Source organism: Schistocerca americana, chromosome 8, assembly GCF_021461395.2.
Source record: "Schistocerca americana isolate TAMUIC-IGC-003095 chromosome 8, iqSchAmer2.1, whole genome shotgun sequence".
Taxonomy (NCBI): Eukaryota; Metazoa; Arthropoda; class Insecta; order Orthoptera; family Acrididae; genus Schistocerca; species Schistocerca americana.
In genome coordinates, this window is record NC_060126.1 from 224,848,251 (window position 1) to 224,867,116 (window position 18,866).

The 18,866-nt window shown below is 44.6% G+C and overlaps 1 protein-coding gene across 1 annotated transcript in view; it reads right to left on the reverse strand.

The window, feature by feature from the left end:
* LOC124545687 (ras-like protein family member 10B) overlaps positions 1 to 18,866 on the reverse strand; it is a 93,711-nt gene that overhangs the window by 22,127 nt on the left and 52,718 nt on the right. The window contains exon 5 of the mRNA XM_047124634.1: positions 13,462 to 13,606. Coding sequence (XP_046980590.1) covers positions 13,462 to 13,606 — 145 coding nt within the window. The remainder of the gene's footprint in view (positions 1 to 13,461; positions 13,607 to 18,866) is intronic.

Here is an 18,866-nt window from a genome sequence, read left to right on the forward strand (position 1 = left end):
CAAGTACTATGACAGTTAGGTGGGAGGTGAGACACCTTAGATTTCATGGTCGAACGGCTGCTCATAGGCCAAACATCACGCAAATAAATGCCAAACGACGTCTTGCTTGGTGTATGGAGGGTAAACATTGACAATTGAACAGTGGATAACGTTGTGTTGAGTGACGAATCATGGTACACAATGTGGCGATGGCGGGATGTGGATATGGCGAATGCCCGGTGAACGTCATCTGCCACTCTGTATAATGCCAGCAGTAATATTCGGAGGCGGTGGTGTTACGGTGTGGTCCTGTTTTCTATGGAAGGGGCTTGCCCCCTTTGGTTTGCTTGGCACTATCACAGCACAAGCCTACATTGATGCTTCAAGCACCTTCTTACTTCCCACTGTTGAAGAGCAACTCGAGGATGGCGATTGCATCCCTCAACACGATCGAGCACCTATTCATAATGCACGGCCTGTGGCGGAGTGGTTACACGACTATAACAGCCCTGCAATGGATTGGCATGCACAGAGTCCTGACCTGAACGCTGTAGAACACCTTTGGGATGTTTTGGAACGCCAACTTCGTGCCAGGCCTCATTGACCGACATCGATACCTCTCCTCAGAGCAGCACTCCGTGAAGAATGGGCTGCAATTGCCCAGGAACCCTTCCAGCACCTGATTGAACGCTGCTTACGAGAATGGAAGCTGTCATCTAGGCTGAGGGTGGGCAAACACTATCTTTGAATTCCAGAATTACCGGTGGAGGGCGCCACGAAGTTTTAAGTCATTTTCAGCCAGATGTCCGAATACTTTTGATCACATAATGTGTATAGTTGTAATGTTTGCATCATCATTAAAGTTTATGTTTTCAAACTATCTTTTTGTAGTGTTAAGTTCTATAATTCTGTAGCATTTTTGTTGGGTTGCTCCGACTAAGTGATCGGCACAACCCTTCACAGACTTAAATACTGCGTTGATCTCTTATATCTGTACGACTTTTAGCTGTAGTAGAGTGCAAGAAACTGTATTCTCTTTCAATTGTGTAAGGAGCGGGAAAGGACTACTACCAGTGCAGAACGGACTGATGAAAGGCTGTAACAGCCGATTTTATTCATCAATGAATGGCATTCCATAAAAGCACTGAGTAAAAAGTTTAATATTTCATTCCCAACACTGCGTGACAGAAAATTTAAGGAGATATCAAGAGGACCACTTCTCAGCTGAAATGCAGAAGACAGCTTTGGCTGAACGATTAATGTTGATGGACAATATTTGTCTCTGACTAACGCCCGTACATGTCCATAGAGTGGCTTTTGCGTATGTCGAGACAAAGAAAAGGAACCCTTTAAGTGTCCGAAAGCCAGAAGCAATCAGTATCTACTGGCATACAGCATTTAACCGATAGGAAGTAAACTTATTTTTTTACCACTTGGGAGGTGTGATGACAAGATCTGCCATCACACTGGGTCTTGTTTTTAACATGGGCGATACGGGGTGACAACTGTTCAAGACCCTGGAAAATGTCAGATAGAGCGAAAAAAAGAATTGGCTCTGTCGTTACCTGGTAACGACGGAAAATAATAACCGTAATTAGCTGCATGAACGCTGCAGGGGGCTCCAAACGATGGCCCTATGAGCGTTGTATAGTTCTATTCATAACGAAACGAAGGTTTATTCCTTACTTAGCGTAAGCACTTCATTCTCCACTCAAGGGCTGGTGTAGACAGTAGGCTGAATTTGTTACTGGACAACCATTGTAGCCATGCCAACATAGTCGCATGAAACTTCCTGGCTAATTAAAACTGTGTGACGGACCGAGACTCGAATCCGGGACCATTGCCTTTCGCGGACAAGTGCTCTATCGCATGAGCTACCCAAGCACGACACACGCCCCTTTCTCACAGCTTCAATTCTGACAGTACCTCGTCTCCTACCTTCCAAACTTCACAGAAGCTCTTCTGCGAACCTTGCAGTATTAACATTCCCTGAAGGAAGAACATTGCGAAGACATAGCTTAGCCACAGCCTGGGGGATGTTTCCAGAATGAAATTTTCACTCTGCAGCGAAGTGTTCGCTGATATGAAACTTCCTGGCAGATTAAAACTGTGTGCCGGACCGAGACTCGAACCAGGGACCTTTGCCTTTCGCGGGCAAGTGCTCTACCATCGGAGAATGTGAGAATGGTCGTGAGTCGCGCTTGGGTAGCTCAGATGGTAGAGCACTCGTCCGCGAAAGGCAAAGGTCCCGAGTTCGAGTCTCGGTCCGGCACACAGTTTTAATCTGCCAGGAAATTTCATATAAGCGCACACTCCGCCGCAGAGCGAAAATCTCTTTCTACAGTCGCATGATTTATGTCGTGATAACGGCATAATTATGCTCTCCATCCACCATAATAGATTCTTTGGCTTCAGCCATTGATGGACAGCTCATTGGCTTCAGCTTCTGACAGCTTCATTGTGTTTGCCTTCTAAATCTGCTTTTCGACGTGAATGTGATATCAAAATCATATCCTCCTAAAATAAAATAATCTAGTATCATATTGTTTGTTATTTAACACTGCGAATTCCTAAGTAGCCACTGATGGAAATGCTGTTTCTCTGTTTCCTATTTACCCACATTCATTCACAGATAGAGATTACTTGCATCCTTAAATCATGTTAGAACATGATGAAATTCCATAAACAGCCATAGACAGTGATGAGCCAATGAGCACATCGCCTACCATTTGGCTCCTGTGACTCTGCCGAAAGAAACTGAAATCGCTTCTCAATCGAAACGTAGTCTAATCTAAACTTTGAGGCGCTAATGATAATACCATCTTCAGAAGGCCAAAACAAAGCAGAGAAACAAAAAAGAAAACCCAAACAACATCCAGAGATTTTAACTGGAAGTCCTCAAAAGAAAAAGAAAAAGGAAAAAAAACTGGAGGACAAACTAGTAAACCAGAAGTCTCCTGAGCAACGAGAGGCCGAAAGAGAGAAAGTGAAAGACGCCAATGAAGACGATGGAAGCTAAAATATGCAACCGCAATTCGAAATTGGAACAGGAAGGCCTTCGGCTTCAATTGTTGGCACTCACCATCAGAAAACCAAGGATATGTGACATGTCAATCGTCATGCGACAATCGGACAACGACGAGAACATATGTGGGTGTGAATTGGTGCGTCTCATCGTGTTTAAAGAGAAATCAATATACATACATTGATGTACAGATTTATTCTTTTTTCTTCGTTTGGTGATGGTTGGTTGGTTGTTTCGGGAAAGGAGACCAGACAGCGAGGTCATCGGTCTCATCGGATTAGGAAAGGACGGGGAAGGTAGTCGGCCGTGGCCTTTGAAAAGAACCATCCCGGCATTTGCCTGGAGCGATTTAAGGAAATCACGGAAAACCTAAATCAGGATGGCCGGACGCGGGATTGAACCGTCGTCCTCCCGAATGCGAGTCCAGTGTCTAACCACTGCGCCACCTCGCTCGGTCTTCGTTTGACGAGAAAACGCCAAATACGTACCAAATATAATCCGCAGGACACACGTTCAAGAAGCAGAAGTTGGAAAATTGATATGAAGGATCACAAAATAGAGTTGCAGCTCTTATTACAGGAAAAAGAATTGCGACCCTCTTGATCAAATGGTTCAAATGGCTCTGATCACTATGGGACTCAACTGCTGAGGTCTTTAGTCCCCTAGAACTTAGAACTAGTTAAACCTAACTAACCTAAGGACATCACAAACATCCATGCCCGAGGCAGGATTCGAACCTGCGACCGTAGCGGTCGCTCAGTTCCAGACTGTAGCACCTAGAACCGCACGGCCACTCTAGCCGGCCCCTCTTGATCCAATGTAGGAGTGATAGGAAAAATTAATCTTCGATATCAAAGGTATCATAAATCAGAAATTTTTGCCCCAACGTTACACCTCCACTCACAATTACTCTGTATGTTTTTTGCAATTGTTGTACAATAATATTCAAATGGTTCAAATGGCTCTGATCACTATGGGACTCAACTGCTGAGGTCATTAGTCCCCTAGAACTTAGAACTAGTTAAACCTAACTAACCTAAGGACATCACAAACATCCATGCCCGAGGCAGGATTCGAACCTGCGACCGTAGCGGTCTTGTGGTTCCAGACTGCAGCGCCTTTAACCGCACGGCCACTTCGGCCGGCCAATAATATTCAAAAACTGAGACAGATGCTATGTAAAATAAAGTAGTTTGCCGTCATTTTGACACTGTTCACTCATCTTCATTCACTAACAATATATGTGCCCCCCTCCAGGTTCTGTATGCTAACCCATCGTGTTACTACTTTTTTAGAAAATTAAAATAAGTGTCGAAAGCGTGACGCTTTCATGCTACTAATAACATTATGGAGAATACGCCAGAAGCAATGAAGATCATTCCGAAAAAAGGCTTTCCAAAACTGCGTGGCAAAGTGAGAAGCTACTGTGATAAATGCATAAATACCAAAATTTCTTTCGCTTTTAAACATACTTCGTATAAGTATTTGTTGATACAGAAGAATCTCATGGCTGCAACATGCAATTCGTCTAAGTTAGGTGTTGTTTAGAGAATAGTGTTTGCATGAGTAATGTTAGTTTTGTGAATTATATAAGTAATCCATTTCTTTAGTGCATTACCAACTCTCTGTGATATCATTTGTAATTCCGCATGTATTAATTCCTTTGCGGTGTGACTTCCAGCTTCTGAACTTTTCTGTACGTTGTTTGCATTCCTGTTATTCTGCAGGTATGCTTCAATGATGTAAGTGACGCAATATACTGACATGTTCCGGTCCTGTAGGTGTCTAATTTATGTAGAGTGTAGTTAATACTAATCTGAATATTTTCATGGTCTGAACTGAACGTTAATTTTTTATTAACACAAGCAACGAACATCCTTTTTTTATGGGAGCGTAATTCTGTTCCGGAAGTACTGTGCGTCCAAGATTTTTTGAAGTGTGCAGTTCACGACCAGTTTGCCAACTTGACAGGTTGTGATTTGGGTATGTTCTCCAAGCCATTAAAACACCATCTCCTTCATTCTGAGCAAAAAATCCCTTGTCAAAAACCTTGACTGTATTTCACGAAAAATGGAGCAAAGGGAGTTTAAGATCAGTAATTTATGGCTCCCGCCCCCATCGCCCCGCGGGGTAGCCACGCGGTCTAGAAAGCTTTGTCACGGCTCGCGCGGCTTCCCCCGTCGGAGGTTCCAATCCTCCCTCGGGCATTAGTGTGTGGTTGTCCATAGTGTAAGTTAGTTTAAGTTAGATTAAGTGGTGCTTAATCTTGAGGACCGATGACCCGAGCAGGTTGGTCCCATGAGACCTTACCACAAATTTCGGATTTTTTTCCTCCCCATCTGTCAGTTTCAAGTTCACTTTCCCTCGCATCCCAACCTCTCTCCCTGTAAGCCAATTTTACTGTGTTTATTTAGGTCCTAACTAATTACCCTGGGGAGCTATCCTGTTGTTTGCAGGGCAGATGTTGTGTTTATCTAGCTTCAAATTTATTAGAGTGTTTACTGTGCTATCTCTGTAACTCATTACAAAATTAGCGCAGGATGTGAATGTTCATTTAGGATTTTTTTCGCTATAGTTTATGACCCGATGTGGCTGTAATTTTTGGGTAGCTCTAGACATTTATCTAGTAGTGTTACATGAAAAAAACTATGCTTCAGGTCAATTTCAAGACGTCGCCAGCGCAATGAAAAAAATGGTTCAAATGGCTCTGAGGACTATGGGACTTGACTTCTGAGGTCATCAGTCCCCTAGAACTTAGAACTACTTAAACCTAACTATCCTAAGGACATCACACACATCCATGCCCGAGGCAGGATTCGAACCTGCGACCGTAGCGGTCGCGCGGTACCAGACTGTAGCGCCTAGAACCGCTCGGCCACTGCGCGCAATTAAAAGTATAAAATGGTGAGATACTCAACAAATGCAAAATTATTTGCTTGTTAAAACAGTTACTGGTGTGTTTTATTTCATTAGTTACACACGAGTCAGGAAACTTTTATTAACGTCACAATTGTGGGCACTGTAACGAGCTCGTGAACGGTTTGTGCTCAAACCAGACAATTTATCAGGTCCAGCGACGCTTTGTATAACATTTTAAACTATGAAGCGACTATTTGCGTGCATCAAAAAAACCAGCGCCCCGGACCTACCATTCACAGAGGCAGTTGACGGCTGGGAGTGCACGGCCCACACGCGAGATCCGCCCCAGAGCGACTGTGTATACTGAGCGCCTGGGGAAATCGAACTACTGGCTGGTCCACTCCACTACGTGGCTCCGCTGCGCCAACAGACTTAGCTCACCTGAATAAACAAATTAAGCACCGCACACCACCGAGTCCAACCGCGCAAGGAACAAGTATGTGTCGCTGAGCAATAGAGCCACCAGCCTGAGGATGTGTCTGGCTTTGTACGGAGGAAGAAAATGCTTGCAGTCACGCGGCACTGTTACCGCTAGCTGCCTTGTTTTGCTACATTGTGTATGCACAGAAAGATACTATGTCTACGCTTTGTTTAAATCCAGTAGAGTCTGTATCACCAACCATAAATATTACGGCTCGTGGTCCCAAGGCATTAACCATGCAATATGCGAGCTATATCACTTTATTCTTTTTAATTTATTCCGATTTTTACATTTGAGTATGTCACTCTGACGACATGGTGTCAGACATAAATCTGGGCAGCCGTGTTTCATTGCGACAGCCATTTGGATCGTAAATTATGGCTATAAAGACCCAAATAACATACACAGCCTGACATAACTCGATAATAAATTATAGTGATATGGGTAATGAATTGGATAGCGACCTGTTAGGAGAGGCGGGAGGGAATGGGGGATGTGGAAGACCTTGGATGTGACAAAGGGGGGAGGGAGTCATAAATCATTGGCCTGCAACTCCCTTTGCTCAATTACTTCTTGTGACTTGTATGACCCAGTTTGACGCTATTTTTCATGTTGTCACGCTTGTTTTATTTACTTCTGCTGACAGATCAGGTCCTCTCTAGAATCTAAAAAGTCATTCTGTGTATTTTACATTCGTAAAGAAAATCGTTTTATATGATTATCTGATGCAGAGTAACATTTAGAAACTAGTAAGTAGTGGAAACAGCAGTAGCTGTAGCTGTAGCATGAAGAAATAATGTTTCCTTCGTTCTGAAAATGTAGAACAATTCAGACGAATTGTAGGAAGGTAGATTTATATCATGAGCGCCTGCAGCCGTGGACATTAGCGGTGCTATTGAAGACCGAGGCAAATAGGAAAGATGGAGGCAAATAGAAATGTAATCAGATACTAATAATGAAGATTGGAGAACAGAAAATGAAGTGACAGACTGAGAAATGAAAAGTGACGGAAGTGTAACTGGGAAAGGTGGGAGCATTTGTTTTGCAGTTTTACAGTGGAAAACTCCAAACAGAATTTAATTGTGGAAGGTACGGTTGAGGGCAGGGTTGGGGGAGTTATGAGGTTGACAGGGCATTGTGCACAAAGAGCAGTATAGGAGCGAATGATGTAATACAGCGTATGGTAGTCACATAACCTGTCAGACAACAACCAACCAAATTGGGAGCGTGAAGCAGTGATATGGTCGAGTACACCATTTGCAAATGTAACGCAGACAAACGTACACGATTTGTTCTGATTGCGTAGAGTTTTAGTTCTCGTGCCCTATTGGGTTGGATCACATTATTGGATGTTCGGTACAACGCGTGATTTTTCGCTTCGTATCTTATGGAAATATGTCCAGAAATTGTTCGAGAACGTACATGCGGATGTCTTCCTGCAAATGATGACACCATTTTCGTCTAAGTTTCGATGCTCATCCAAAACTACGGCCAAGCTGTGCACTGTTTTGCGGTATGGCCCTCGGTTGCCATCATGCAGTTGTTCGCAGACTCGTGAACTAATGAATGGATACTAAACTTAATTTGGACTTTTTCCATTTAGTTTTAAGTCCCGGGTGTTGCATACATCCGAACACTGAAGTCAGATCAACATTTATTGGGGCTATAAGAGTATTGATATCTTCAATTCTGGGTCTGAGTAAAAGCTACAAGTCGGTGGTATAAAAATTGTATTTACTCGATACAACCGACTATAGAGGGATCAAGGCTGACCGTTGCGGCCCTCTTTAATGAACATTCGACCACAACGACCAGAACACATGGCATCTGCTCCTAAAGTAGTTTTCAAACCACTATCTGATTACCCACTTGCATTTTTCTGAGAAGTATTTCTAAACTGAGAGTATTAAATACATTGATGAAGTGGAGAAGCATCAATATTGGGACCTTACAGTTGTCGGTACAATAGTTCAGGACGTAAGTTACCTCAATTAATGCAGTGTTTGTACTATGGTTGAAAGCCGTCAATCAATGCGCCTGTCATATAATTTTGATGGTATTTGTCTTATTAAATTGGGCAGAATATTTTTTCTCTTCCTGCGTTATCTAGCATTTTCCACGCTCATGTTTTCCGTTGCAGAAAGGTACACCATGCTGGGAAGCTGAATTTTTGCGTTTTAATTACAACTAACAGTCAGTACAAAATGTGCCTTTTGCCACCTGTCCCGAACATGGATGCTTGTTCACTTTTAATGAACACGGAGGTTATAAAAAATGCACTCAGCTAGGCACATTCAAGTGCAGGCTCTTCGTCAAGCTTTGCAATAGAAGCATGAGGAGGCAGCTCAACGCTATTTTCGCACCAAGCGACACTGGGTCTCCAGACGCGGTAGCTTTTCCAAGGCGTGGGGCTGCGCGGTTGGCCATTTCGTAACCGAGCGTTGTGACACCGTCTTCAAAATTTCAGCGGTTCAACAAAATGAAAAATTTTAAGAATTGTAAGAAAATGAAACACCCACAGTCGTCCTTATATTATGTACTCTGTAGCTACCACTGTCGGTACTTCAGTGCGCCATCTTCTGGTCTTAGCTGACACTGAAGGGATTACCACGGTCCATGTATACACTACATCAGCGCCCAACGTAACTGATTTGCGGAGACTATCTGTAACTGTGATGTCAGCACTCCTAGCTGGTTGGTTGGATTGCTGATATCACAGTTTCATTCTGTTGAAAGACTGAAATTTTGAAGACGATGTCCAAACGCTCAACTAAGCATCAACTAAGACCTGAAGACCGAAACCGGTAGCAACATAATACATAATCATAATAACGGCTCTAGACGTTTCATTTTCTTACACTAGTGAACAGCCGTGGCCCCCAAAACCTCCAGTCAAAATGATGGACATAAAAAAAAAACTTGAAAAATTTTAGGCCGACAGAATCGGGCGATTCCTGTTCTGTCTTTTGACTGCAGGAAACGCCTGCTCTTTGTAAAAGGAGCAACTTGGGGACTGCTCAATAGGCCCCAACCAAGTTCTGTGGTTATCTGTATGCAGAAGAGAGGAAAAAGTCTTAGGCAAGGACGAAAACAGTCTCATGAAGCAGTCGCTCTTCCACGATCAAGAAAATAATGGATGTGAATTTGATCAATTTCGAATTATGTTTCTCCGTCACGATGCAATTTCATCGTCAGGAGCAGTGTATAATTTCCATTTGCGACAATTTTGGAACCGTTTTTATGTACTCGTAAATTCGCATGGAACAGAATTCGGCATTTGATCGGTTGCGAAGCACTTCATGCAACTTATGCCCAGTTGATTTCCATTGTACTTTTTAATGTGACTCACGACCTGGCTATGATGTTTTAATTAGTAATAGAAAGTACTAAATATAGGAATCTTTGTGTGTAACTGTGCGAGCACACTAGGTGACCAAAAGTATCCGGACACCTGTCTGAAAATGACTTACAAGTTCATGGCGTCCTCCATCGGCAATGCTGGAATTCAATATGGCGCTGGCCCATCCTTAGCCTTGATGACAGCTTCCACTCTCGCAGGCGTAATTCAATCAGGTGCTGGATGGTTTCTTGGGGAATGGCAGCCTTTTCATCACGGAGTGTTGCTCTGAGGAGAGGTATCGATGTCGGTCAGTGAGGCCTCGCATGAAGTCAGCGTCCCAAAACATCCCAAAGGTGTTCTATAGGTTTCAGGTGAGGACTCTGTCCAGGCCAGTCAGTTACAGGGATGTTACTGTCGTGTAATCACTTCGCCACGGGCCGTGCATTATGAATAGGTGCTCGATCGTGCTGAAAGATGCAATCGCCATCCCAGAACTGCTCTTCAACAGTGGGATGCTGGTAGGTGATTAAAGCATCAATGTAGGCCTGTGCTGTGATAGTGCCACGCAAAACAACAAGGGGTTCAAGCCCCCTCCCTGAAAAACACGACCACAAACACGACGTTCACCGGGAATTCGCCATACCCACACCCTGCCATAGGATCGCCACATTGTGTATAGTGATTCGTCACTCCAGTGATCAATCGTCCAATGTTACGCTCCATACACCAAGCGAGGTGCCGTTTGACATTTACCGGCGTGATGGGTGGCTTACGTGCCTGAAATCAAAGTTTTCTCACCTCCTGCTTAACAATCATAGTACACGCAATGGATTCTGATGCAGTTTGGAAATCCTGCGTAATGGTCTGGATAGATGTCTCTCTATTACAAATTACAATCCTCTTCAACAGTCGGCGGTCTGTGTCAGTCAACAGACGAGGTCAGCCTATACACCTTTGTGCTGAACGTATCCCTTCACGTTTCCATTTCACTATCACATCGGAAACAGTGGACCTACGGATGTTTAAGAGTGTAGAAATCTTGCGTACAGACATATGACACAAGTGGCACCCAATCACCTGACCACGTTCGAAGTCTGTGAGTTCCACAGAGCGCCCCATTCTGCTCTCTCACGATGAGTAATGACTACTGAGGTCGCTGATATGGAGTACCTAGCAGTAGGTGGCAGCACAATGCGCCTAATATGAAAAACGTATGTTTTTGGGAGTGTCCGGATAATTTTGATCACATAGTGTAAGTTGCATCTCTTTACACCCGTCGTCCTATCCCTGACAAATAAGTTAGTGTTGTTTCCTCGTATGGAAACACAGGATTATCATTTTCTAGCGTTCCACGTTCGAATGCGCTCCATTTGTGAAATAAATTTTAATTCTACAGCTACTTAGTTTGTTAAACTCCTCCCACAAAGCACGCTCCAACACATGTCCCCATGTCCCGTACTGTTTGGCGTCCTGCACCCAGTGAGAGAAAACTACTTAATATGTCAGCAGAGTATGATCCGTGATCGGTCGCTCTGGCGTTTCAGAATTAAAGTTCTGTTGTGCAGTTTTTGCTTTAGGATAGAGTGTAGGGCTATTAACCAATTAAAATTTCATGGAACTGCAGGCGAATTGGCGCTCAGGGCCGATTGAATAATGTTAATTACAGTGTTAGTGCATAGTCAGAGCTCAGCTTCCCAACGTCCTTGTCACAAGGCGACGTGAACGACTTAACAGAAGTGTGAACTTGTTTTATGATGGTTAAGGAAACAGGACTGTTACTTGTCAGGTGAGTTACATTTATGTCTACTGTCAGTTATACATGGTAGGGCTCTGGATAAGCTCCTAAGATGCTGAATATTCGGTAACCTGATTATGGTTTTCGTTTTCCCTTAGCCATTTTTGTCCATTGAGGATCACGTCGGTAGCGAAACTTTTCTTTCTATACTCGTTTGGTTTTCAAAGCATGCAACATGCGGCGTCAAATTAAATCAGTATCTGCATGTCCATGTATCGATTAACGCTCAATCTTTGACAACTTAGGGAATAATTGAACTCCGCTGTGGATGTACCATAGACGATTGTATGTTTTATAACTACACTCCTGGAAATTGAAATAAGAACACCGTGAATTCATTGTCCCAGGAAGGGGATACTTTATTGACACATTCCTGGGGTCAGATACATCACATGATCACACTGACAGAACCACAGGCACATAGACACAGGCAACAGAGCATGCACAATGTCGGCACTATTACAGTGTATATCCACCTTTCGCAGCAATGCAGGCTGCTATTCTCCCATGGAGACGATCGTAGAGATGCTGGATGTAGTCCTGTGGAACGGCTTGCCATGCCATTTCCACCTGGCGCCTCAGTTGGACCAGCGTTCGTGCTGGACGTGCAGACCGCGTGAGACGACGCTTCATCCAGTCCAAAACATGCTCAATGGGGGACAGATCCGGAGATCTTGCTGGCCAGGGTAGTTGACTTACACCTTCTAGAGCACGTTGGGTGGCACGGGATACATGCAGACGTGCATTGTCCTGTTGGAACAGCAAGTTCCCTTGCCGGTCTAGGAATGGTAGAACGATGGGTTCGATGACGGTTTGGATGTACCGTGCACTATTCAGTGTCCCCTAGACGATCACCAGTGGTGTACGGCCAGTGTAGGAGATCGCTCCCCAAACCATGATGCCCGGTGTTGGCCCTGTGTGCCTCGGTCGTATGCAGTCCTGATTGTGGCGCTCACCTGCACGGCGCCAAACACGCATACGACCATTATTGGCACCAATGCAGAAGCGACTCTCATCGCTGAAGACGACACGTCTCCATTCGTCCCTCCATTCACGCCTGTCGCGACACCACTGGAGGCGGGCTGCACGATGTTGGGGCGTGAGCGGAAGACGGCCTAACGGTGTGCGGGACCGTAGCCCAGCTTCATGGAAACGGTTGCGAATGGTCCTCGCCGATACCCCAGGAGCAACAGTGTCCCTAATTTGCTGGGAAGTGGCGGTGCGATCCCCTACGGCAATGCGTAGGATCCTACGGTCTTGGCGTGCATCCGTGCGTCGCTGCGGTCCGGTCCCAGATCGACGGGCACGTGCACCTTCCGCCGACCACTGGCGACAACATCGATGTACTGTGGAGACCTCACGCCCCACGTGTTGAGCAATTCGGCGGTACGTCCACCCGGCCTCCCGCATGCCCACTATACGCCCTCGCTCAAAGTCCGTCAACTGCACATACGGTTCACGTCCACGCTGTCGCGGCATGCTACCAATGTTAAAGACTGCGATGGAGCTCCGAATGCCACGGCAAACTGGCTGACACTGACGGCGGCGGTGCACAAATGCTGCGCAGCTAGCGCCATTCGACGACCAACACCGCGGTTCCTGGTGTGTCCGCTGTGCCGTGCGTGTGATCATTGCTTGTGCAGGCTTCTCGCAGTGTCCGGAGCAAGTATGGTGGATCTGACACACCGGTGTCAGTGTGTTCTTTTTTCCATTTCCAGGAGTGTAGATAACACCGCTAACGCCGATGTTTGTTATGAAACATAAGCAGTTCAGAAACACCCACCTAAGACGTATTGTTATTGCAATACCTTATACCACCTGAATGATTACTTTCAAGTCACTGCTTTGATACGTCAAGATACTGAGTTTTCGATGCTATACAGGCAGTTTAGCTTCACCGTTAAATTTTGTAAAGTTCTGTGCATTAGTCCTGCAAACTTTTAATTCAGATTATGTCCACTACTCAAACGATGAGTACCAACCTGGTGAGTCCAAACTCCCAGGAAGGAGGTCGCTCTTGTTGCCAACGACCAGGATGGTGACGTCAGCCATGTCGCGGCTCTCCGACAGCTGCTCCAGAAGTGTGCGGGCGAACTGGAAGGACGCCGCGTCCGCCAGGTCGAACACCTGCCAAACAGCAAACAAACACTGCAAAAGCCGCAAACATGAGAACACAGAGGACAGAGGTTTTTCTGACACTTTTCATTCCGTATCCCTGATGACCCAGTGTAGGGTCAGGGATTTTTCTGCAAATACTGAGCGATTAAGTACTGCGACTGGGAAAACCCTTTCTATCACTTGCCTTACGACCAAGAGAAATATCCCGCAAACCTTGGTCAGAAAAGCGACTGGGATTTTTAGCTTCATTGTGGGAAAAACTGTCTCAGACAACAGATATATATATATATATATATATATATATATATATATATATATATAGAGAGAGAGAGAGAGAGAGAGAGAGAGAGAGAGAGAGAGAGAGGGGAGTGAAAGCCTAGTGTACTAGTAGGCGTAAAGTTTTATTTGTACAGAGAACAAAGTCTACTTGCTCGACCGCTGCAGTGCACTTCAGACCCGCGCATCAGGAAATGACCGCAGAGTATGCAAAGAGGCGACGAACATGCACACACTGCGGAGCAGAGAGACACGAAGGAGAAGTGGCATAGTGTTAAAGACACAAAACGTAGATTAGAGTAGAGCAGGGTCGAGTTTCCCATCCGATTGCCCCAAGGTCCCTGTAGAAACGAGTGACTTCAGGAGAGTACCGAGACTGCAGCCGATTACCTACCTCATCCGCTTCCGTCAGAGCCCTTGTCTCTGTATCCAGTGACGTCAAGGCCTTATAGAACGCCTATCGTCCAAAACAGCCAGACAGATAAAATTTACTGCTTAAGGAAAAAAAAAAAAAGAATTCAGCCAAGAAGAGAAGAAGATGAAACTTCACGGGTTCCTTGGGTATATGATGTTATTACGGTGACAACAAAATCTAATTAAATTTACAAAGAGTTGTGGTACGAGTTCATTTATCAGAATTATGTAGCAGCCCGTCTGTCCTGGATGTGTGCAATGATTCGGTGTCCTCTCCTTAGCAAGCTGACCCGTAACTGTTGTGAATGGTTCTTGACATTCTGGATAACGGCAGAGGGATGAAGGTGACGTCCGAAGTGGTTTCACAAATGAGCTATCGGGGACAGACCACGATATCTTGCCATGGGACTGCTGCTGCGTCACACAGACAGTCCGTGATGACACGTGCCATGTGTGGACGAGCACTGTCACATTAAAAAATGACACCACGGAACTGTTGCTTGAGGGGTAACATACCAGGATGCAGGATGTCTGTGACCCACCGTTGTGAGGATTGCTCTGTCACTACCGCCCTTGAACTGAAGTCATACCCGATTCCTCACCGAGCAATATGACGCAGTAGTTTGCACACTGGACTCGCATTCGGGAGTACAAACGGTTCAAATCCGCGTCCGGCAATCCTGATTTAGGTTTACCGTGATTTCCCTAAATCGCTTCAGGGAAATGCCGGTATCGTTCCTCTGAAAGGGGACGGCCGACTTCATTCTCCATCCTTCAATAATGTGACAGGACTGATTGTCTCGCTGTTTGGTCCCAACCCCCAAATCAATCAACCAACCACTCCGATTGCTCCTGACACTGTGAAGCGAAGAGCAACACCGTTTTGCCTCTCCAAAACATTGGAAGAATGGGACCTATACCCACGTTGAAGCCATACTCGCCGACGATGGAAAGCCAGGATAGCGCAGAAACGTGATACGTCACTGAACACCATACGACACCATTCATCAGCATTCCGTATTTCGCAGTCACAGTGCCACTCCAATCGCAGGTGTTGATGTTGCGGTGTTAACGCAACTAATGCATGATACCGTAACTCCCTCATCTGGATGCTGGTCACAGACCAATGGTGTGGGATGATACTTGTTCTCGAACGACAGGCGTAGACGTAAAAGGGTTACGATGTACTTGGTGGATGATACGACAACCTCCTCTGTGATGTTCACACGTGGTCAAGCGGAACCTTGACGCCGTGTTTGCAGGTCTTCACTTTCCCATACAGTTCAACATCGGACTATTGGCATATGCGGATGTCCCACAAATCTGGATGCAGCCCAGTAAGACAAGCTGGCTAAACGGAGGCACAAAACCGAGCCCAGTTCTAACTTTCAGATATCGATAATGTGTGTCACACGAGCACGAGGCATCTCCGAGTCCTTCACAGTTATCACTCCATGATCACTCAACACCTGACGTCCTCAGCTGGCGGTGTAGTGAATAGCGTTGCTGCCTCTGGATCAAGGGGTTCCAGATTCGATTCCCGGCTTGGTCGGAGATTTTCTCTGCCAGGAGAAAATGGTTCAAATGGCTCTGAGCACGATAGGACTTAACATCTGTGGTCATCAGTCCCCTAGAACTTAGAACTACTTAAACCTAATTAACCTAAGGACATCACACACATCCATGCCCGAGGCAGGATTCTAACCTGCGACCGTAGCGGTCACGCGGTTCCGGACTGAAGCGCTTAGAACCGCACGGCCACACCGGCCGGCCCTGCCAGGAGACTGAGTGTTTGCGTTGTCCTCATCTTTTCATCATCAACCCCGAAAGTGGCGAGACATGACGGTGAAAAGATTGGAATTTTGCACTGGTGCTGATAACCAGGCTTTTGAGCGCCCCACAAACCAAATATCGTCATCATCATCATCATCATCAACATTTGATACTGCTCACGCCTCATTGTATACAATACCAAGCATGGAGAACACACTGATGCACTCTGACTGCCTTTCTACTAACCCAGAGAATTCTAGCTCTAGTCATTTACACACCCGCCGATGACGTGACGTAAACGAAGTTTTGAGTGTCATCTCACCTTCTGTTCAACGTACTTCACTTGTCTGTCAGGTACTGTGGAGGAAATCGAGATACCAGCAACAGAGGTCACGGTCACTGTACCGCAATATTTATCAAATCCATAAAAATGACACAGTATAATGCATTTATTTCTGATAGTGTTCCACAAGTGAGTTCATTGATTACGAACGGCATACTATGACTAGACACAACCTCCGTGGTTACGTAAGTAAAACATACAGGTAAGTACGTTATGGACTTCGCCTATCCCTTCTTCTTTTTAGAGTCAAATCCATGCAACATCTGGTCATTTCATTTATTTAGCTTAATGTTTTGCACAACTGGCATGAAATCGTCCATCTAAACCAGAATGAGTGATGCGAGCCGCCTATCGAAACTGTGGCCGTTGTCATACTGGGAACCATCATGTGATTATTTCTCTGAAAAGGAGGTAGGAGCTTCGTTATGGCGTTGGTCGAGTTAGGAAACGTACACGTAAGAGCAAGAACTGAAAACACGCTTAATGATTTCTACATAAAATGGCGAGTATTGGAAATTACACAAGGTCATGGGATTGTTTCCATTATTCCACTCCTCATGTCACTCTTTTTGTTAAAACTTTCCTAAATATCATTCCTAGCGTAATTATACCTCTGCTGCTGAAGAATGATTGCAATGATCAACCATAGTGTTGTTCAGAACATAAGCTTCAGTAAAATTAAAACGCACGTATTTGTTTGGGTCTCCTGTAAATGGCAGAGAAGGCGGCGATCCGGAGTGCCCTCGGTTCATAGTACCCTGTTGTGCACAGAGTAAGGGCCTTGTTTTCCTTCTGCCAGTTTTTTAATGCGGTTTGTCGCGATTTCCTCTTTCTTAAACCCAAAATTATTTGTTCAGTACATTCCAATTTTCCCGTGCAGACTCTGTCCTCTACATCTCCCATTACTGGCGAGGAAGTCATTCTCTCATATATTAACACGCGCCTCATTATCCCGGCCACTCTCCTAGATAGTTTCCAAGATATTCCATTCTTCGGCGATTCAATGGAGTTCCTAATTTCTTAACCTTCTGTGCAGAACCGTCTAGTTTCATGATCTATCAGCCTGCTTAATATGTGGTGTTCTTCAGTACAGCTACTTCTAGATTTTTTTTCAGTCTTACAACAGCTCACGATGGGTTTACATACCAAAGACTTTCGAGGAGCATCATACTAAGCATTAAAATGCTGATTCCATAACTGTAATCACTTCACTCCCCCAGTAACTGAGATCGTGGGCGCACTGTTTTGTGGAACCGTCCTGTAGACTGATGTCCACTAGTTTTTTTCTTGTATATTCCAAGTAATATGGCAAGGGAGTAACCTTCAAAATCTGAAACGCAGAACAATGAGAAAGGGATCTTGCAACAATTTGAAACGCGGAGCTGCAGACGGATGTTACGAAATTCAGAGAAGGGGCATATCTGGTTAAACAAAAGACTAGACATTAGTAAGAAAGCGAAATTCTGCTTACAGAAAGTATTGGGATAAACATTAGTTTGGTAACAGCAAATATAATTAATGAAAGTGAAAGGAAACATGTGAGCAATCACTGGAAATATCTATTAACATCTTCCCAGAAAAGATTTTTGGTCTCTATCTGGAAAAGTATATGCTCATGTTTCGAATAGACAAATAATTCACTAACAACGATAGCGGTTCACTAGACATAAGATATCCGAGTGCTATTTGCAATTTTGTTGTGAACAAAAGGTTTACTATGTAAAGTGAGGAAGACAGCATGGTTTCTTCTTTTGCTCCTTGCTGTTTCAGAATTTCTTTGGGCAGTTGACTCAAATCTTCAAGAACAGTCTATCGAAGTTTTTTAACGGTTGTTGGAAGGTCCACAAGACAGTGTCTTACCTAGCTCAGATATTCTGATTGGGACCGTGTGTAACAATATTAACGTGGTTGCATGATTAGCAGTTCCAACTCTGATAGGTGCCATTTAGTGACGATGCACTGCTGTGTGAAAACCAAAATCAGGTCTCACGAATGGTCTCAAAACAAAACTTATCTTTGGAACCTATTCCAAATTTGTCACAGCCTCATACGATTTCGTCGAATCCGCATGACACAGAGTCTGGCTCCTTCGCATTTCCATGTATGTTACTAAGATACAGTTCTTCTTCTCTGTATGGATTTACGCAGTTCGATCATTTATGTCAATTAAATCCGTATGTAGCTCTTGTACGAGAACTTATTTAAAAGAGATAAATACCCTAATGAACGTTCGTTGTAACAGGTCTTACACCTCCAATTACATTCCTCCCAGGATCGATTAATGGTCCGGTTGTTATTAACTTGTGACATACAATAAATACAGAAAATTTCCTGCGATACAGGATCTCCCAAGAGTAACGATTCATTCTCATGAGACATATGTTTAATATAGAAAAAGTATATTTGTACAGTAAGGGCAGATGTGAGGCAGTAGAAATCATTTAAGTTCAACGTGTCCACCCT